Source organism: Felis catus, chromosome A3 (genome assembly GCF_018350175.1).
Source record: "Felis catus isolate Fca126 chromosome A3, F.catus_Fca126_mat1.0, whole genome shotgun sequence".
Lineage (NCBI taxonomy): Eukaryota > Metazoa > Chordata > Mammalia > Carnivora > Felidae > Felis > Felis catus.
In genome coordinates, this window is record NC_058370.1 from 119642528 (window position 1) to 119665487 (window position 22960).

General features: G+C 41.9%; 1 protein-coding gene across 1 annotated transcript in view; it reads right to left on the reverse strand.

Moving 5' to 3' along the window:
* Positions 1-13518, reverse strand: part of RAB10 (RAB10, member RAS oncogene family) — a 77631-nt gene extending 64113 nt beyond the window's left edge. Inside the window, exon 1 of the mRNA XM_003984422.6 lies at positions 12865-13518. Coding sequence (XP_003984471.1) covers positions 12865-12991 — 127 coding nt within the window. The 5' untranslated portion in view covers positions 12992-13518. The remainder of the gene's footprint in view (positions 1-12864) is intronic.
* Positions 13519-22960: the final 9442 nt, after the last annotated feature.

Sequence of the window (22960 nt, forward strand, 5' to 3'; positions counted from 1 at the left end):
GCACTTGGGTGACTCAAGTCAGTTGAGCGGCTGACTCTAAATTTCAGCTCAGGTCATGAGTTAAAGTCCCATGCCTGGCTGTGCTGACAGTATGGAGCCTGTATGGGACACTCTTTCCCCATCACTCTCCGACCCTCCCCTGCTTGCTTGCTCTCAAAATAAATAAATAAACTAAAAAACAAACAAACAAAAAACAAAATAAAGGGAAGAAAATTATAGGGGGTAAAAATGCAAGAAAAAAACATAAAGACCAAGTATTTAGAAAAATGGGTTCAAAAAAAAAAAATACATCATTCTGGAATCTGTTACCAGTCATCAAAAAAACTTAAAAAAATTTTTTACATTTTTATTTATTTTTGAGAGAGAGAGAACACAGTGGGGGAGAGGCAGAGAGAGAGGGAGACAAAGAATCTGAAGCAGGCTCCAGGCTCTGAGCTGTCAGCACAGAGCCGGAAGCAGGGCTCAAACCCACGAGCTGTGACATCATGACCTGAGCCGAAGTTGGATGCTTAACCAACTGAGCCATCCAGGCACCCCTAAAAAAACTTCTAAATCTAAACTTCTAAATCTAAAAACTTCTAGAGACAAACTAGATCACAAATAATGGATAAAGAATCAGAATGAGGGCGTGCCTGGGTGGCTCAGTCAGGTGAGCATCCAACTCTTGACTTCAGCTCAGGTCATGATCCCAAGGTGGTGGGATTCAGCCCCACATGAGGCTGAGTGGGGAGCCTGCTTAAAATTCTCTCTCCCTCTGCCCCTCTCCCCTACTTGTGCGCTATTTCTCTTAAGGGGAAAAAAAAAGAATCAGAATTGTACCGGATTTGTTAGCAACATCAGAAACTAGAAAATAGACTAATATTTTCAAAACCCTAAGGAACAATTATTTTCAACTTAGAATTCTATCCCTATCAGACCTTCAATTGAATTAAAAAGAATTAAGATGTTGTCAAAATGGAAAGTCTCAAAAAATTTCCTTTGCCATACAACCTTTTTTCAAGAAGCTACTTAGAAGAGGAAAGGATCCAAGGCAGTAAACCAAAAAACAGTATCACAAAGAAGAGGCAGTTAAGGGAAGTCCCAAGGCAATAGCAGTACAACAGGCTTAGTTACTAACCAATCTATTACTGAAGCAGGAAGGAGAAAAGATCTAGAAGGTGTGTCCAGGAAAAAAAAAAAATTATCTCTCTGACAGTATGACTGTATAGATAATCATTCTGAGAGGCTGTTGGAGGATGTAGGAAAACTTGACAATGGGTAAAATGAAATTAATCAAATAAAGAGAATTTTAACTTCAGAGGAAAGAGAGAGTCATAATAAATTATTTGGCTTAACAGGGAATATTTACATGAGCATGGAACCACCAGAAACCAATTTGACAAAAAGGAGAAAGAGTAGGATGAGATTATAAAACGTTAAAATTCCCAACTAATATTAAATTAATGGGACACGTGGGTGGCTCAATTAAGCGTCTGACTTCGGCTCAGTCGTTGAACTTGTGGTTCATGAGTTTAAAGCCCAGCATCAGGCTCTGTACTCACCACAATGCAGAGCCTGCTTGGGATTCTCTCTCTGCCCCCCCTTTCTGCCCCTCCCCACTTGCGTGTGCGCGCATGCGCGCACACTTTCTCTCACTTCGAAAAAATAAACTTTAAAAATATAAAAATGGGACGCCTTGGCGGCTAAGTCGGTATATCCGACTCTGGCTCCAGTCATAATCTCACAGTTTGTGAGATCAAGTCCCACATCCGGCTCGCTGCTGTCAGCGCAGAGCCTGCTTTGGATACTCTGTCCCCCTCTCTCTGCCCCACCCCTATTCTCACATGCTTGGTATCTTTCAAAAATAAATAAACATTAAAAATTTTTAAACAGAAAATTAATGACTCAAGAGATATATGGACATATCATTTGAAAACAGAGGTATGTAGGGGCACCTGGCTGGCTCAGTCAATAGAGTATGTGACTGGGGGTTGTGAGTTTGCGCCCCACCATGGGCACAGAGCTTACTTAAAAAAATAAAAATAAGGAGCGCCTGGGTGGCTCAGTTAGTTAAGCATCTGACTTCTTTGGCTCAGGTCATGACCTCATGGGTTGTAAGTTTGAGCCCCATGTTGGGCTCTGTGCTAACAGCTCAGAGCCTCCGTTGGATTCTGTGTCTCCCTCTCTCCCTGCCCCTTCCCCACTCGTGCTCTCTCTCTCTCTCTCTCTCTCTCTCTCTCTCTCTAAAATAAACATTGAAAATAAAAAAAATAGTGGGGCGCCTGGGTGGTCCAGTTGGTTGAGCGCCTGACTCTTGATTTCAGCTCAGGTCACAATCCCAGGGTCATGGAATCAAGCCCTGTGTCCAGCTCTGCACCGAGCATGGAGCCTGCTTAAGATTCTCTCTCCCTCTGCCCGTCTATCCGGCCCATGCACACACACTTGCTCTCTCTCTCTCAAAAACAAAACAAAACAAAACAAAACGAATAAAAATATAGAGGTAGGTAACAGAAGAGCTAGACGATGCCTCTCAAGAGCAAGACTGGGGATGGACAGGGATAGCACGAGAGATTTCTTTATTACTAAAAATCTTATACCAGTATTTTATTTCAAATATATATCACTGATAAAAATTTTGAAAATCTTTCAGAAAGCAGAGTATAAATTGCTATTATATAAAAGAGTCACGTGAGTCAACTTTCACTCTTATACATAATCTCTGAAGCCTTCAGAACATCTGCACCACCTGATTGTGAGATTTAAAAAAACAAAAAACAAAAGGCCTGTACATTCAATAAATGGTACTGGAGCAACTGAATATCCATTCCATAGCCAAAAAAGATTAACTTCAACCTAAAACTCACACCATATACAAAAATTAACTCAAAATAGATTGCAGGCTCACATGTAAAATGTAAAACGATAAAATTTAGAAAACACCATGGAAGAAAATCTTCAGGATCTAGGACTAAACAGAGTTCTTAGACACCAAAAGCATGATCCGTAAAAAAAAAAAAAAAAATTAATTAGACTTCATCAAAATTAAAACTGCTCTATGAATGTCCACATAATGAAGAACAGACAAGATACAGACTAGGAGAAAATACCTGCAAACCACAAATCCAACAAAGGACTAGTATCTAAAATGTACAAAGAGGAGTGCCTGGGTGACTCAGGTAACCATCGGACTTCAGTTCAGGTCATGATCTCACGGTTCATGAATTCAAGTTCCACATCTATTGGACTCTGCACTGACAGTATAGAGCCTGCTTGGGATTCTCTCTCTCCCCCTCGCTCTCTGCCCCTCCCCCACTCCCACTTTCTCTCAAAATAAACTGTAAGTAAGTAAGTAAATAAATAAATAAATAAAATGTGCAAAGAACTCTCAAAACTCAACAGTAAAAACAATCAAAGAAAATGGGCAACTGACATGAACAGACATTTCATCAGAAGATATATAGATGGTAAATAAGGACATAAATAGATTTTTCAACACCTCTGGCCAGCAGGGAAATGCAAATTAAAGCCACACTGAGAATATCACTATACAGATACCAGAATAGCAAAATACAAAATAGTAACACCACCAAATGCTGGTGAGGATGCAGAGAAACTAGATCACTCACACACTGCTGGTGGGAATGTAAAATAGTAAAGCCATTCTGGAAATAGTTTGGTAGTTTCTTATAAAACCAAACATGCAATTACCATATGACCCAGTAATTATACTATTGGGCATTTATCCCAGAGAAATGAAAACTTATGATCATATAAAACCTATATACAAATATTCCTAACAGCTTTACTCACAACAGCCAAAAAGTGGAATCAGCAGTGATGTTCCTCAACAGGTGAATGGTTAAACAAACTGGTGAATGCATACCATGGAATACTACACAATAAAAAAGAACTACCAATATACACAACAACTTGGGTGAATCTCCAGAGAATTATGCTATGTGAATAAAAGCCAACCCCAAAAGGTATACCCTGTACAATTCCATTTATATAACATTTACGAAACGACAAAATTTTATAAATGAAAAACAAAGTTCTGGAGGAGATACACGGGGGCAGGGGTAGGAGTATAGTTAAAAGAACACCAGGGATCTTTGCTTCTTGGAACTGTTCAGTATCTTCACTGTGGTAGTGGCTACATTAACATACACAAGTGATAAAACTATGGAGAATTTAAAACATATACAAATCAAAACAAGTAAAACTGAGAAACAGGGACGCCTGGGTGGCTCAGTCACTTGGGCATCCAACTTCAGCTCAGGTCATGATCTCGCTGCTTGTGAGTTCGAGCCCTGCATCAGGCTCTGTGCTGACAGCTCAGAGCCCGGAGCCTGCTTCCAATTCTGTGTCTTTCTTTCTTTCTTTCTTTCTTTCTCTCTCTCTCTCTCTCTCTCTCTCTCTCTCTCTCTCTCTCTCTCTCTCTCTCTCCCCCTCTCCCACTCACGCTCTCTTTCTCTCAAAACTAAATAAACACTAAAAAAAAACAAAACAAAACACCTGAGAAACATAAATATGTAATGTATGTATGTATGCAAATGTAAAATAAGACTGATGTACTGTGCCAGATGTTAATATCCTGGTTGTGATATTACACAAGTTTCAAAAAATGTTTCCACTGAGAGAACTGGGTAGAATGCACAAGAATTCCCACTGTATTATTTTTTATAACTGCATATGAATCTACAATTGCCTTAATAAAAATTTCTATTAAAACACGTCTGCATATACATCGCTATTAATATGAAAGAAACAAATCAACACTGTCCTTCTATACTGATTTTGATACATTGTACTATTTGGGTCTCCACAAAACTGTTTTTCCTTTTTCTTTTTAAAAAAATTTTTTTTTTCAACGTTTATTTATTTTTGGGACAGAGAGAGACAGAGCATGAACGGGGGAGGGGCAGAGAGAGAGGGAGACACAGAATCGGAAACAGGCTCCAGGCTCTGAGCCATCAGCCCAGAGCCTGACGCGGGGCTCGAACCCACGGACCACGAGATCGTGACCTGGCTGAAGTCGGACGCTTAACCGACTGCGCCACCCAGGCGCCCCTGTTTTTCCTTTTTCTAATGATTTACAACCTTGGATGCTCTGTTTCTGGGCCATACTGGAAACTCTGTGTTCCACCACCAATGGCTGTTTTCCTCAAAAAAAAAAAAAAAAAAGAAAAAAAAATTTTCATCTCTGGAAAGAAGGATAAACATCAAGCAATCACTTTTGTTTGTAATCCAAAAGATGCAGTACTGTTTTCAAAGAAAATTTTTTCTCATTTCAGATTTCTCTTCAGGTGAGTTTTCTGCACTAATATTTTATTCTAACGATTTATTTTCAAAGTCTTTATCTTATAATTCAAATTTTAAAAACTTATTCCAAGGACACTTGGCTGCTTCAGTAGGTAGGACGTGCGACTCTTGGTCTTGGGGTTGTTAAATTCAAGCTCTATGTTGGATGTAGAGTTCACCTAATTAGCTAAAAATAAAATCTTCAAGAGAAAAAAAAAAAACACAGGATTCCATTAACCCCCAATATTCATCGATTTAAAGGAAGCAAATCTATGATCTTTACAAGACTTTTATTAGTCTTACAGATTCAGAAAATGTTCTATTAACATTCTCTGTAGCTTCCTTGAACTCTTCCTTTCTGACCTAACCAACTCCATAAGCATTTTTCCCATGCATATCTCTTTAGCTAATTTATATTTCATATTTACACAGAATACATCTTTAGCAATTTATATTTTATGCTAAATAAAAGTTTCTAATTTGTAAATCAACACTCAACGAGCTCTAACAGTTCTCTACTAATTACAGTTCCTACCACAGCACTGACTGGGCAAACTGGTACTGTTAAAAGTTGAGATTGCCAATATTTCTATCACTCTTTCTCTTTTTCAAACCGAACAGGCATACAGGTATTCCTTTAACTTATTTGTACACTCTTATACACTGTAATTCTGGAAGTGAAAATAATTATCCTTAACATCAGCTTAGCTCTACTCTGTTAAGCTCTAGGTTTGCAAAGGACAAGTAACCCGAACAAAACTCCTTGATATTTGGTGCTGATACTTGTTACTTCTTCACTCCTGCCAAAACAACAACAAAAACAAAACACAACACTGCAACTTCATTTTTCAAATAGAAATTGATGAATGGGAGAATTAGCCATCATTAATTTTTTTTCAAACAAATCCATGAAGTTCTCAGAATCAGAAATATGGCCATAGAACTAGATCTGGATTTTAGTAAAAAAGCTTTCACTAATTACCCATAAAATCTTTTGGAACTTACTTCACTTCACCAGTCTGTTTCTTGACTTAAAATTAATTGCAGGATTCTTTTCCTGCATTGATATTTTTTTTTCTAACATCCCAAGGAGCTCCATGTAGGTACACACAACAAAAAGACAACCTGTCTTCAGTATCGAGTACAGACCAATGATACTAAAGTGTGGGAAAGTACCATATAGGATCCTCTTGACTCAAAGACCACTGGTTAACAGTAACTATCACATGGAACACCGAGGAACTGCCTGTGATTAAATGCTCTTACAGAGAACTAGGTCAAGTGTTGGGTAGCTTTTGTTTTTTGGATTCTTAGTAAAATACACATAACATAAAATTTACCAGTTTTTAAAAACTGTGGTAAAAATTCATATAAGATTTACCATCATGAGTCGCCTGGGTGGCTCAGTCGGTTAAGCGTCCGACTTTTAGTTTCAGCTCAGGTCGAGCCCCATGGTTGGTGAGTTCGAGCCCCGTGGTTGGTGAGTTCGAGCCCCATGTTGGGCTCTGCACTGACAGAGTGGAGCCTGTTGGGACTGTCTACCCCCACCTCTGCCCCCACTCCATCAAAATAAATAAATAAAAGTTAAAGAAAATATTTACCTATCTTAACAAGTTTTAAGTGTATGGTACAGTAATGTTAAGTATATTCACTTTGTTGTGCAACAGATCTCCAGAACTTTTTCACCTTACAAAACTGAAACTCTATACCCATTAAACAACTCCCTATTTCCCCCTTCTCCCAGCCCCTGAGGGACTATCATTCTACCTTTCACCATTCTACTTTCTGTTTCTATGAATTTGACTTTAGATACCTCATGTAAGTGCAAGCATATAGTGAACATTTGTCTTTTTTGTGCATTTAACCATTTTTAAGCATACAGTTCAGTGGCATTACATGATATTCTAATTATTATACAATCATCACCACTACCATCTCCACAACTTTTTCATCTTCCCAAAGTCAAACTCTGTACCCATTAAGCAATAAATGAAATTCTGTACACATTAAGAACTCCCCATTACCCAGTCTCCAGGCCCTGATAACCACTATTCTACTTTCTCTATGAATTTGCCTATCCTAGGTACCTCATATAAATGATTTCACACAGTATTTGTCCTTTTTTCGGTCTGCCTTGTTTCCCTTAGCACAGTGTTTTTAAGGTATCCATGTTGTTGTATATGCGAGAATTTCATTCCTTTTTAAGGCTGAGTAATATTCCACTCTATGTATATACTACTACATTTTGTGTATCCATTCATGTGGACATTTGGGTTGTTTCTACCATTTGGCTATTGTGAATAATGCTGCTAAATAGATAGTAAGTATGGTGAGGATGTGGAGAAATTGGAACCCTGGTGCAGTGACAGTAAGAATGCAAAAGAGTACAGCCGCTGTGGAAAACAATAGGGTGGTTTCCCAAAAACTTAAAAATAGAATTACCACATGATCCAGAAATTCCACTTCTGGGTCTAAACCCAAAAGTACTGAAAGAACTTGAACAGGTAACTGTGTGACAAAGTTCATTTTTTAAAAAAATGTTTATTTATTTTGAGAGACAGAGTATGTGAGCAGGGGAGGAGCAGAGAGGGAGAAGGAGACTCCCAAGCAGGCTCCACACTCAGCACGGAGCCCAATGCAGATATCAATCTCACAACTGAAAGATCACTACCTGAACGGATATCAAGAGTCATATGCTTAACCAACTGAGCCACCCAGGAGCCCCTGACAAAGTTCATTTTTGATAAGCCAGTCATCCTAATGGGTTGCAGTAACATCTCATAGTGGTTTTGAATTGCATTTCCCTAATTATTAGTGATGCTGAACAACTTTTCATGTGCTTACTGGCCATCTGTAGACCTTCTTTGGAAAAATGTCTGGATAGTTTTTAATCAATCCTAAAACTAGGTATTAAAATGAAAGATTCCTTAGGCACCCTGGCATTCCTATAGCATGAGCTGCTGAGAATCACAGCAAAGTCCAGGCATGTTTAATATGACAGGGGTTTTGCTCATTTCTCTAAAAAGCAGCCTCCCCATATAAATGGGCTCAGTTCAATTAAATCAACCAATTCTTAAATGCAGGTTACTGGAACCATCCTACTCTAATAAAGCTTAGCAAAAAGGATGCATTCATTATACCTCTCCAGAGGCAAGAGCCTTTACCAATTTAACTTCTTGCATGGAGCCCAGACAATCCATTTCCCAACAAAAGATATTCCCTATGGAAAAGGTAATAATACACCAAGGCATGGAATGAGGAATTAATACCAAAAAATAGCACATTCAGTAATACAGCCCACTAAAAATTTCTGCCTTAGGACAAGTCCATGTAACTACCATTAAAGGGTAATGTTTTCTTGACCTCATACTGCCAAGAGGGCTATAACCAAATGGACCCCTGAATAGCTCTCTTTAGCAAATATTTCTCAAACCAGTTTTACCCTAAAATTATTCTACTAGCCAAACAGCTATTATTCTTAAGCAAAATCTGATTGCAATATACTTCACATATACAATGTTCAGAAAGTAGACAGAAAGGAAAATATTAAAATAAAACTGGCCCCTATTCTATATTAAAGGGTCCTGACTGTATCACTTGTCTGTCTGTCTTCATTCATTATTTATCTCACACCCATTAAGAGAAACTTTTTTTTTTAATTTTTTTAATGTTTTTATTTATTTTTGAGACACAGAGTGCTCGCTTCGGCAGCACATATATTTTTGAGACACAGACAGAACATGACCAGGGGAGCAGCAGAGAGAGAGAGGGAGACACAGAATCTGAAGCAGGCTCCAGGCTCTGAGCTGTCAGCACAGAGCCCGACTCAGGGCTTGAACTCATGGAGTGTGAGATCATGACCTGAGCTGAAGTCGGACACTTAACTGACTAAGCCACCCAGGTGCCTCAAGAGAGACTCTTCTAAGTGTTTAGCCTCTATCCGCAAAAAACAAACAAACAAAAAACAATAACAAAAAACCTCTGCCCTCATGCAGCTTATATTCTAGTTCCCTTGGATTCACTTTGAGAATGATGAGTGTGGGACATAACAGTAATCTGTTTTTGCAACTCTGCAATAAATCTGACCATAAATATAATTTCTGCTATAAATGTGTGGGAATTGAAAGTACACAGAAAAATTTAAGTACTGTAGTCTTTGTGAGCACTATGGGCATAATAAGCCCATAAAAATTCTTTCTTCTAAGAATCAATGACCAACAAACAACTAAAATGATTCCATCTGAAATAATGAGGGTCTGCCTTCTATCGGCAGTTTGGTCCTTGTGAATACCTACTTCTATTTATTTCTGAATACTCACTTAGCAAGGTAACTACTTACTCAAACCTCAAGAGGTTTTAACAATCAAGTAACAACTCAAATTTCACTATCATTCATAATTAGCGAATGCTCTAGATTTTTTAAAAAACAAAACTAAAGAGATAACTCTAGTCAACTAATAATATTTTTTAAAAAGTAAAAAAATAGCATACAAAGTCATTTCTAGCCAACTAGTTAGTTCAGACTGTTCAGACATACACTGTCCAATATGGTAGCCACTAGCCACAGGTGACTATCGAGCACTTGAAACGTGCCAAACCCAAAGTGAAATTAGTTTCAGTGTATAACATACACACTGAAGAAAAACAATAGAAAATATTTCAACAATTTTTAAATATTGATTACATAATAAGATGATACCATTTGGGGTAAAATGAGTTAAAACACTATTAAATTCTTCTTTTATTTTAATGTAAAAAAAAACTTTTTTTACTTTTTTCAGTATCAAAAAATATGTGGCTCGGATTCTATTTGTTTTAAACAGCACTGGTTTAATAGACTTCTAAACCTGCACACAGAGTGATACATGCAATATCTGTTGGAGCTATACTTAGAATTTCATACGTATTCACTGCTCAGTTCACACTCTTCAGCCTATCTCCTATATCAAAATACCAAACATATCAAATATTTTTATATCAAAATATGAAACTTTCAGAGTCCAATGTGAAATTGTTTAGCAGAGACTAACAAATATTTGAGTGACCATGTGCGCAGGGCATTCAATCCATAAAGTAACTTGTTCTGCTATCCTTCAACAGCCAAAGGTACATATAGTCTGTATCTAGCTAATAAGCACTCTGCTCCTACAGTATGCCTGGCACCATGCTAGACGCTTTACTCTCACTGACCCATAAAATCCTCACAACTACCCTATGTAGTAGATTCTATTTAAAGAAGAAATTGAGAGGCACCTTGGTGGCTCAGTTGCTTAAGCATCCAACTCTTGATTTCAGCTCAAGTCATGATCTCACAATTCAGGAAATCAAGCCCCACATCAGGCCCTGCACTGCCAGTGTGGAGCCCACGTGGGATTTTCTCTCTCTGCCCCTCCACTGCTCGAGTGCTCTCTCTCAAAAATAAATAAATAAGCTTAAAAAATAATAATAAAATAATGAAGAAATTGAAGCACAAAGAGGTTAAGTAACTTGCCAAAGTCCCACAGCCTGTGGAAGTAGGATTCCAACCAAGCAGGCTCTAACCAAAACCACCAAACATTTTCCCTAAAAAAAGGATTACACAAGGGGTGCCTAGTTGAAAGTTGGAAGAGCATGCAACTCTTGATCTCGAAGTTGTGAGTTTGAGCCTCACGTTGGGTACAGAAATCACTAAATAAATACATAAAACTTAAAAAAAAGAAAAAAGAAAAAAAAAAAGACTACACAAGACTGAGTCATTATCTTATAGGATTGGGTTCTAGTTGTGTGTACGTACCCATTACGAAAAAACTAGAATAGATGGGGCTTAATGCATTGCTTCCTACTCTCATTCCACCCTTCTCAATGGCAGGTTAAAGTTGATCTTGATCTTGCTAAAGGTTTACACTATGCTCCCTTTTCCAGAATTTCTAGGCCCTATCCTATTCCACTGGTCCAATTCCTATGTCCTTCAGGCTTCATTTCAGATACCATCTCCATGCAAGCTTACTCAGATTCCCCCATGATTTAGGCTGGTCACCTCTCCTCCCTATGTTCATCCCTTTGTAGCACTTCCCACGCTCTGTTGTGACTGCTCAAGGGGTCTACCCTGTTCACCACTTATAGTACCTAAAACCGTGCCTAGCATCAGGTGCTCAATAAATATTTGCTGAACTATCTAACCATGTGACCCACCCAGTTACAGCTAAAAGTGGTGGCATATTAAAAGCAAACTTAGTGGTAGGAAGTGCTAATCCACAAGCAGAAAACAAGTTCTAAATTTCAGGGAATTTATGACAGGTCAAGAGAATAGTATGATACACATCCAATAATGATTGCAATGTCTCCCACCCATCCCGAAAAAAGGAAGAGTAAAATTAAAAATCTATTTAAAATTATCATTTGCCCAACTTAATTTCAGTATAATTTCATCTGAATTAAGTAGCTAACAAAAATTTTGTCATAAATCCAAATCAACCATTCCAATAATGCTGTAAATTGAAATCAGCTTAATTTTGCAATTCCCAGAGTTCAGAGAAGGCTGCAGTTGCTTTTTAAAATCATCTCAAATATGAAACTAGTTACATGTATAATTGGGTTTCACTGCACTGCCCCAATGCTGAGTGCTGGGTTCCAAATGACGGGCAATCATGTATCCTTTAAGATATTTATTGAGGGGGGGGGACATTTTTCGCATACAATTCATTTAACACAAGTCGTCTTAATGCCACTAAATTTTCTAACCAGAATCCAAAGGAATTTTCCCAGAGTCTTCCCCCTTTTTTTTTCCAAAACCAGAAACCAACTAAAAAGGTCAAACTTTAGTTCTTACTTCCACACTAAGTAATTCTGAAACATAAGGTGAAAGTACATTAGAAGTTCTTCGGCTAGGACTGGCCAAACGTTTTCCCGTAAATTCTAGCGTAAAGTCTAACAGAAGGGAGAACTTCATTCTTTCGGGTTTGAGGACAGAAACTGATCATCTCCCTTAGATTACTGTTTTCTGTTGATGTCTGGAAAAGCACTGTGAGGCAAACATGCCATTGAGTCCCACCCCAAGCACTAAGAGCCTCCGATTGTTTGACACATCAATGGATTAGTCAACGCGGGGGAACTCACTTTTCCCCTCTAATTTGCTTTAATTATTCCTCACACAAACCCTCAAGTTTACTCTAAGTTATGACCATATAGAATCTTCTCTTTGCCCTGAAGTATAAATTCAGGCCTTTACCAAATGACCTACGGCTTCAATCCCAACCACTAAAATAAATCCCTTACAAGTATCGTGCATCTAGTAACGCCACACAAATATGGAAAAAGCCAGTGCAGTCGCTTAAAGAAACAGCATTCTGGAACGTGGTTAATGCTGCATATTTTGCATCAGAGGCACCGAACAGAGTAGGAGACTTGAAAGCAAAAGACCGGATGGAAAGCAGGAGAAGACCCCGCCCCAGTAAGCTCGATGTCGATTCAAACAGTAACTTAGATCTGTCGCTTGGAATCGGAATCACTGAAACAAAGGCGTTTATTACGGGAAGCAAGATGTCTGGAGTAACAGAAACGGTCTGCAGCTACCCAGACCGTACACCATCTTCCCACAGGTCTTACCTATGGTGGAAATAAAGGTGGTATTGAAGGCATCATCCGAAAAACGAAAAAGGACGCAGGTCTTCCCCACTCCCGAGTCTCCGATCAGGAGCAGCTTGAAAAGCAGGTCGTACGTCTTCTTCGCCATTGGGAGGAGCGGCTCAGGCTCTCGCCGCCGGCGGCCCCAAGGGATCGGTCCCTCTCACTACAGCCAACTCCTCGCTCGGGCGTTCTCAGGCCGGAGGACCGGGGAAGCGTGGGAAAAACGAGGGCTCGAGAGGGCGCGGGCGACCTGCGAACGGCCTCGTCGAGGAAGCCCCCCGACGGTGGCGGCGTCCGGTGCCTCCGAGGGCGGCGACCGCGGCTCCGCAGCCTCTCCCAGCCGCTCCGCCCGGTTCCGGGGAGTCGGTCGGGACAAAATGGCCTCCCCTCCCCCCTCAGGGCTGCTCGGCCGGGACGCTCCCACGGGCGAGCAAGCAAGCTCTGCCGTCGAGGGAGTGCGGCGGGCGTGAGGACAGTCTCCCTCCCAAGCAGAAACTCCGCGCCAGGACGCGGCGGTGGCAGTGGAGGACCCCGAGCCGAAGAGCTCAGCTACATAGCCACAGGAAGCCGAGCCGCCCCGGCCAGAGCCACCTTTTCCCCGTGCCCTCTCACGCCGGCGTGCGCGCTGCCTGAGACGCACGCAAGGACGTACGCCCGCCCTTCCCTCGCGCCCTAGCCCTGCGGATCGCCTCTGCGCACGCGCGCCGGAGCGTGTAGGGGCACGCGGGGGCGGGGAGTGGTGCGCCGGCTCTCCGAGCCTCTGTCTGAGGCAGGACGGAGAAGAGAGAAGGGAGGGGCGAGAGAGGGCGAGGCCGCGGGCGCGCTCCCCGCGGCCGCCTGATAGGGTGGGCCGCGTTAAGAGTACGCCCCGCGGGGAGGCGCTGCCTGGTGACTGCGCAGGCGCGGCACGCTGGAGTAGCCCCTTGACACCCTCTTTCCTCCCGGGGCCGCCTCCCCGGCCGCGCTGAGGATGCCCCCGGTTGTGTTTGTCGCGTGTGTCGAGCTGAGGGGCTTGGCGCAGCAACAGCCCTTGATGGCCGTGAGTTCCTGTGTAGCTGTAGTTCGTAAACGCCAGAAAAAGTGGCGCCCTGGGTCATTAATAGGCTCTTTGCTAAGATGAGACGCATCCTGGAGTGCCCTCCCTGGTGGCTAATGGTAACAGGAGAAGCGTTAGAGCTACATCCTGGTTTACTTCAGGAGCAAAAGTTGACGTTCCAGAGAACAGGAGTCTGAAATGGAAAAACTGGCCGGGCTGCTCAGGTGGGAATGATGTAATCCGCCTTCCAGGGCGAGGGGAGAAGGACTGAAGAACACCTGGGTGCAGGGAGAAGTGGAAGCTTCGGTGCTGTGCTCTGCGCCCAGGACCCGCTCCAGGCCTTAACGTCCTTTTGGAATGCCCGAGAGCCCAGCAGCGCCATACAGAGGCAGCAGGGCTGGTCCCTGCGGCCGAAAGCTAACCACCGGTGTCCAAAATTGAAGGACAGTGAAGCCAACCCCAACCCGACGCTGCCTCTTCCTTGCCCTTCCTTTTCCTGTGCCTTACACCCTTTCATCCCTATTAGTCTTTATCCTTTCCTGTTCCTCTTTTTCCTTTCTGTCGTTTAAAGAGTCACGCCCCATGGGGCGCCTGGGTGGCTCAGTCGGTTGAGCGTCCGACTTCGGCTCAGGTCATGATCTCATGGTCTGTGAGTTCGAGCCCCGCGTCGGGCTCTGTGCTGACAGCTCGGAGCCTGGAGCCTGCTTCGGATTCTGTATCTCCCTCTCTCTCTGACCCTCCCCCATTCATGCTCTGTCTCTCTCTCAAAAATAAATAATAAAACATTAAAAAAAAAAAAATTAAAGAGTCACGCCCCTGCCCTGCCATTCTCAATGTGCTTCATCGCTGCCAAGCACACCCAGGATGTGGTGGTAGGGTAGTTGAACCTGGTGGGCTAGTTCAAACTCCTACAAGAGAAAACCCTGAGACATCTGGAAACGGGGTTTGAGAGAGAAGTAAAAACTACATTTTTACATCCACCACCACCCCCAAAACGTTTGTGCGTTTAATACGTAATTAAAATTGGTCTTCGAGGCCGTTAGGGTAATCATATTTCAACCTCCCATTTTTTAAAGACTTGGCTTGCATTTTTCCTTCCCAACCACCCCTGAAGCTTCACTACTGAAAATGCTTGTCTTCTCTGATACATGTGGCTCTTCAGTTTGTTTCTGTGATTGCTCTTGTCACTTAAACCTTATCCTCTATGGATCATTCTTTCTATAGCTGGGAATGTCTTATGATAATGCCAACAATTCTAATATAGGCTGGCTATGCAAATCACAAAATGAGCTATGATCAGTGCTTCACAGGTTTGTCGTCCGTTAAGAGGCATTACATTGAGCACCCCAGAGTGTTAGCGTGATTCTCCCTTTCAAATAAGTTTAACTCAAGCCCCAGTGTTGTAAAGCATCTTTTAAATGTTATTATTTCTAAATGTAGAAAGCCCAATTAATTCCATGACATAAAATTTGGGAATAAGGGCAGTTACATATAAAAAATAAATTGGGGCGCCTGTGTGGCTCAGTTGGTTGAGCATCCAACTCTTGATCTCTGCTCAGGTCTTGATCTCTGGGTCATGGGATCCACCCCCGCATCAGCCTTGTGCTGACAGCACAGAGCCTGCTTGGAATTCTCGCTCTTCTTCTCTCTGTATCTCTGCCCCCCTCCAAATAAATTTGAAAACATTTTTTTAAAAATTGAAAAATAAATTTAGAAACTTCATGTTTTATCCTAGCTCTTTCTTTTTTTTTTTTACTGTTTATTTGGTTTGAGGGAGAGCTGGAGCGTGCAAGTGGGAGAGGGGCAGAGAGAGGGAAAGAGAGAATCCCAAGCAGGCTCCTCGAAGTCAGCGGAGAGTCTGACACGGGGCTTGAACCCACAAACCATGAAATCATAACCTGAGCCAAAATCAAAAGCTAGATGCTTAACTGAGTCACCCAGGCACCCCTATCCCAGGTGTTTGGAGCAGTTACAGCACTTGGAGCCTTTTCTCCATGGGCTCCATATTCTGAAACCTTAGGAGTAAACTGCACTTATTAACAAGTTGTATTTATTATTGGGTCCGGATCATAGAATTTTAGAGCTTTCGTATCTTTTACATCATAATTCAACTCCTGTGTGTAATTTACAGATAAGTCTAAGGCTTAGAGAGGTTAGAGACTTGCCAGAGGTCACACATTAGTGGCAGAGCCAGCACTATATGCAAGGGGACAGGGAAGAAGACCTCTACAGGACATCACGTTGTATGGAGGTGGGAATTGGGAGGCTCAGCCAGTTCTCGATGTTCGGCTTCCCCAAAGTTAATTAAAAGTTTTGCTGGAGTAAGACCTAAGCATCAAGCTACGTTGCCATGGAAGGTGGCTGGAATGATCAAGGCATGAAAGGCCTCTGACTTTAGGGGGAAAAAAAGAATAAAATGGCGTCTATGTAGGCCTAAAAGGAAAACCTAGTGTTATGAAGAAATATTTGATAAATCCTAAAACTTAGTGAAAGAAAATGCCAATTTAGTTAGTACTAGTTTAGGATTTATGCCCTTAAAAATTTTTCTCTGTAAATCTTGCCCAAATATTTGCAAAGCCAAGAAAGAAAATAGATATATTTATATGCTCATATTATTAGTTAAGGTATTATTTCTATATCTTTCTAGAGAACACACAGCTGACCAAAGTCATGTTTCCAGTGCTCTGCTTCAACTTTTAGGACCTGCCTTTAAAGCTTATAGGAAATTCCTACCTTGGTGCCCGCCCCCTCCCATTTGTGCTCCCTCTCTCTCTCTCTCAAAAATAAATATTTAAATTAAAAAAAAAAAAAAAGGAACATTCTACCTTGGGGCGCCTAGCTGGCTGGGTCCAAAGAGCATGTGATTCTTGATCTTTAAGTCTTGAGTTCGAGCCCCATGTTGGGGGTAGAGATCACAGACAGACACAAACAAACAAACTTTAAAAAAATTCCTGCCTCAGAAGATCATTATTATGCCTCAGGATCATCATTATTCCCCTTCCTGCATGTATCTTCCATCCTCTGTACCTGATTTCTTCCTCTGATTTCTCCGCCCCTTGCTCTCTCTATCCTTAAAAATGGAGTTATTCCCGTGAATGGCAGTCCCACTGCTATGTCGTCACCTGGCCATAAAAGCTACCACTCCAATCTCAGGGATTTTGCCTATTTGCTAGTGCCTACCTCCTGCCTTCACTCTCCCAGCCTTCAGCAGAGATTTCCATGAGAAAGGTCTTTGTTAGACATCCCTGATTGCTGAGAGGCTGCAGCCATTCTTCTCTCCATCACCTGCCGATATTCTGCTCTGCCTACATATCTTGACTTAGTCCTACCTCTTGTTAGAGAATGCTTGCCCCATGAGCCTTCCCCATCCCATTGGATGTGTTTGTCCTAAGCTTCTCCGGGGATACCTCAGTTCTGAAATGCTGGACTACTCAGCTGGCACTTAATGGCAAGCCCTAGCCAACGAGCTTTATCTCCTATCCCAGCTTCCTCACGTTAGTCTCCAGACAAACTGAACTGGTCATTTTTTTCTGCAATTACTATGCATCTTCTTGACTTCATGCTTAGTTTCACGTGGTTCTCTCCATGTGAAATGCATCCCCCCCCTCGCCCCACCTCTATCCCTTCAGCCTTCGGCTTAAATATCCTCCCCATAGCCTGTCTTCTGCAACCCTCTTGCTGGAAGGAATTTGTTTCTCTTTTGTAATACATATTTATCTTTAAAAACTTAGAACCTGCAGATAAACAAAACAAAAATTTTTAATTATTAAAAATTCTACTCCCAGGATTACCTGGCTGACTCAGAGAGCACGTGACTCTTGATCTTGGGGCTGCGAATTTGAGCTCCGTGTTGGACACAGAGCACACTTAAAAAAAAATCTACCCCCAGAGATAACCCCTATTAGTATTTTGATGAATAACCATGTAAATATTCTTCCCATAGCTCTTTATTTAGACACTTCTTACACATTTTCCACATTTATAAAGATATTTGTGTACATATTTTATCCAATTGGAGTCTCCTTAAGAGCTTGTGACTATTATATTCATGACTTTGCAAAGAGTCTTCAACATATCAGAAAGTCAAAACATGTTTATTGAAGAGAAAATAAAATGAAAGTCACCAGCTCGCTTTTTTTCCCTAGAAAACAATACTAATTTGGAGAAATTCTCAGTGTCAGAAAAAAAAAAAACTGAAAACTCACGTCTGGGTGGCTCAGTCAGTTAAAGATCTGACTCTCGATTTCAGCTCAGGTCATGACCTCAGAGTTCCTGAGTTTGAGCCCCACGTTGGGCTCTGTGCTGACAGCAAGGAGCCTGCTTGGAATTCTCGGTCTCCCTCTCTCTCTGACTCTCTCCAACTCACGTGCATGTGCTCTCTCTCTTAAACATTTTACTTTACCTTTTTTAACGTTTATTTATTTTTGAGAGAGAGAGACAGAGTGCAAGCCGGGGAGGGGCAGAGAGAGAGAGGGAGACACAGAATCCAAAGCAGGTCCAGGCTTTGAGCTGTCAGCACAGAGCCCGACGTGGGGCTCAAACCCACACACTGCGAGTTCATGACCTGAGCCAAAGTCGGACGCTTAACCGACTGTGCTACTCAGGCGCCCCAATAAATATTTCTTTTTGATAGAGCGTGCGCAAGTGAGCGAGGGGCAGAGAAAGAGAGAGAGAATCCCAAGAGGGGAAGAGAGAGGGAGAAAGGGAGAGAAGCAGGGCTAGAAGCAGGGCTCCTGTTCACCTGAAGCGGGGCTGGTGCTCACCCAAAGCGGGGCTCTAGCTCACCCGATGTGCGACTCAAACTCACGAACCATGAGATCATGACCTGAGCTGAAGTCAAGATGCTTCACAACTGAGCCACCCAGGCGCCCAAATAAACATTTTTTAAAAAAATAGAAATATAAAAATAAATAAAAGTGATTATGGATCCAGTAGGAACCCTCACCAATCTACAGGTTGTATATTTACATATAAAAATGTAAATATGTAAATTAACCATTTGCTCATGTCTTAAAGAAAAAAGAATCATCCAAGGCAAAGGATAATTATTTTCTAATAATTGGCCATTCAACTAGGCATTAAAGTAATAACTGCTCAATTCGCACTACTTAAAAAATGAGAGCAGCAAGACACAAACATAGTAGTTCTCTTTTAACGTGAAGATACGCAGAGTAAACTCCTGGGTGCATCAGTGCAAAATGGGCTACAAGGCACACATGAGCCATCACAGGAACTGGAATTTTTACAGCAGCAAAAGTCAGAGCGCCGAAGAGCAAAGAAGGCTTTAGGTAAATTGAGAGAGAGAGAAGAGGGGAGAGCATAAGGTATGGCAACTTGACCTGCATGAGACGGTTGGAAAAATCACAGAAGCACCAAAAGAAAGAAGAGAACAGAGAGAGAAAAAGTCACTTTCCAGAGGCAGAACCAGGGGAGGCGAATGCTTTAACCCTTTTCCAAGCCAAGAAATTTGAAGCTACACTTGTGACTTACAAATTTATAGACTCATGGCATGACGTGATGGAGTCATAGTGATCTGATCCTGAAGCCCTGGTCCATCTCACTTAGCTGGGTCATTTTTTTTTTAATTTTTTTTTAATGTTTATTTATTTTTGAAGGAGAGAGAGACAGAGTGTGAGTGGGGGAGGGGCAGAGAGAGAGGGAGACACAGAATCAGAAGCAGGCTCCGGGCTCTGAGCTGTCCGCACAGAGCCTGATGCGGGGCTCGAACCCACGAACTGTGAGATCATGACCTGAGCCGAAGTCGGACGCTCAACCGACTGAGCCACCCAGGTGCCTAGCTGGGTCATTTTAAGCAATTACTAATCAAACTGAACTTCAGTTTCTTCATCTGGAAAGTAAGGTTACCAGGAGCTACCAAATCAAGTGATTGTGAAGATTAAAATAATCCATGTAAAGACCCTGGCAGTGGGGCTAGCAGTCCCTTAAACGTCGATTCTCCTCCCCTGGTAAGATGTAAACCATCTAAGGAACTGCTGCTGTGTCTCCTGTAATACCTAACCCAGAGTCTTACATGTACCAGGGGCTCAATACATGTAAATTCAATTGAATCATATTTGCATTAGAGGAAATCTTGGAAGGCATCTCAACTAATTCCCTGCTCCATGCAGAAATGCCCTAGCCAACCAGTGGTCTGTCCAGTCGTTGAACACCACCAGTTAGCTTGCTGATGCCAATAGGACTGATTACAGCGCTTGGTATTTCATAATTTATTTTGAGAGAGTATGAGCAGGGGAAGGGCGGACAGAGAAGGGGACAGAGGTTCTGAAGCGGGCTCTGCACTGATAGCAGTGAGCCTGATGTAGGGCTCCAACTCACAAACCGTGAGATCATGACCTGAGCTGAAGTTGGATGCTCAACAGACTGAGCCACCCAGGTGCCCCCAGTGCTTGGTATTTCCGACAGAAAAGTGTTCCACACACTGAGTCTAAGTGTGCTTTCCTGTAACATCACCTATTTGTCCTAACTCTGTGCTCCGGAGCAACACAGAGTGAACTTTCCCTCACATTCAGATTACAGCTCTTCAACTATTTGAAGATAACATTGGTATTTTCCTCTAAGCTGCTCCAAGCTAACTCTCTTCATATAAGATGACTCTCAGATAACTATGAGCACTACCATTTTGGTTTGTATATGTCCCTCCAGTGGAATGTGGCACCCATAATTGAGCATTATTTGAGTTAGGGACATGACCCTGTGGAAACGCCCAGATCAGGCTACTACTAACAGGTTACAGAAATAAGGGCCAATTGGGATACTCCCTAAGACTAAGGTGATTTGGTACCTGATTGAGAAGAAACTACCTTCCAGATCAACCTTGCCTTGTAACCATTCTTTTGTTTTTAATTTTTTATTTTTTATTTTTTATTTTTTTTATTGAGAGACAGACAGAGTGTGAGCAGGGAGGGGCAGAGAGAGAGAGAGAGAGAGAGACACAGTATCCAAAGCAGGTTCCAGGCTCTGAACTGTCAGCACAGAGCCCGATGTGGGGCTTGAACTCACGAACCGCAAGATAATGACCCAAGCCAAAGTTGGACACTTAACCGACTGAGCCACCCAGGCGCCTCGTAATCGTTCTTTAAGTTACTAAACTCAAAAAATTTAGATAAAAATTACCTCTTACATACACAAATTGAAAATAAACAAAGGAGGGAAATGACGATTCACAGGAGTATAAAAATGTATGAAGAGTTGTTTAAATTCACTCGTAATCAGAGAAATTCAAATTAAAACAAGATAGTATTTTCTGCCCATCAGAATGACAAAAAATTAAAAAGACGGATAATACCAAGTGTTGGTGAGGATAGGGCGGGACAAGAACTCGCCGTTAGCTAGCGGGAATGCAATCTGGCCCAGCCATTCTGGAAAGCAATGAGGCAGTATTTAATAAACGTTGTACATGCCTATGACCCTACAATACCACTCCTGGGTGTGTCCGTGAGAAATCCTCACATAGGTTCATCACGGCTTTGTTTGTGACAGCTATTGTTGGAATCAATCTAAGCATCTGTTACCGGGGTGGAGTAAATAAACTGTGAAGGATGCACATTGAGGTAGTCCGGATCACAAAGGGTTAGCTTGGTTTGAAAGCTGGCTAATATGACAACTCAGACCCAAGGCTACATTGTTATCACTTCAGTTCGCTGATAAACCAGAAAACAAGTAAAGCAAAGAACAATGCCTTCCTAGTTCCTCCCAGAAACATGCCCAAATTCTGGTGATCAGTGCAGGCCATTTAGAGGGAGAAAGATGGGTCTAATAAGTTCAGAGTCGGGACTAAGTTTTTATAGGATTAGGCTTGGTGAGGGACTGGGTGAGCATTCAAGGGCCTATAATCTACCATGTAAGAAAATTCTTTGTTGTACTATTGGGCCAGCCGCAGGTCTGTCCAAGGCCTACCCCACGTGCTATAAAATACTGTATAGCAATATTAAGCTAGTAACTAGCTGCACATTCAGCAATTAGAACAAAGGAAACAGAAAATGATTTATAGTACAATGCCATTTGTGTAAATTAAAAACATACAAAACTATATTACATGAGGTTTCACACATATTTAATAATGTACATCAAATACATTACAGAGGGAACCTGGAAAGGTAAGGCAATGACAGAGGAAGAAGGGAAAAATATGAAATGAAATAAAATGGAGGAACCTTGCACAGATTAGAAATGTCAGGGGTGCCTGGCTCAGTCAGTTAAGCATCCAACTTCAGCTCAGGTCACGATCTCACAGTTCGTGAGTTCAAGCCCCACATCAGGTTCTCTACTGACAGTGGATCCTCTCTCTCTCTCTCTCTCTCAATCTCACAAAAATAAACATTTAAAAATACATTAAAAATTTTCAGTGTGCAAATGAGGAAAGTGACTCAGTGCTTTGCCTCCCAGATCTTAATTTTTAAACAAAAGTGAGGAAGGGATTCAATTGTACAGAGAGATACAGAGATAGATGAAATTAATACTGATACTCCTCATGGGTATTAGAATAATAGCAAAGTGAGAAAAAAACCCGTAAGTATTTGGTTTGGCTTGAAAAAAGAATAGATTCTGGCTGTTTGTTTCTATGTCTAATTACCACATAATATAACAACAGTGACGCACATTTAAAATTTGTGACAGGGGCGCCTGGGTGGCGCAGTCGGTTAAGCGTCCGACTTCAGCCAGGTCACGATCTCGCGGTCGGTGAGTTCGAGCCCCGCGTCGGGCTCTGGGCTGATGGCTCAGAGCCTGGAGCCTGTTTCAGATTCTGTGTCTCCCTCTCTCTCTGCCCCTCCCCCGTTCATGCTCTGTCTCTCTCTGTCCCAAAAATAAATAAACGTTGGGGAAAAAAAATAAAAAAAAAATTTGTGACAGATTTATTTGATCACCTTGATTCATAATGGAAGCTCAGACATCATGGAATTGTCTGTTCACGAAGCTTGGAGCTCAGCTCTCAGCGGTCACCTGTCAGCCCTCACCCAGCCCCGCTTCCAGCTCCTCGGACTAAGTACTCAGTTATCTGCAGGCTGTCCCATCTCTTTC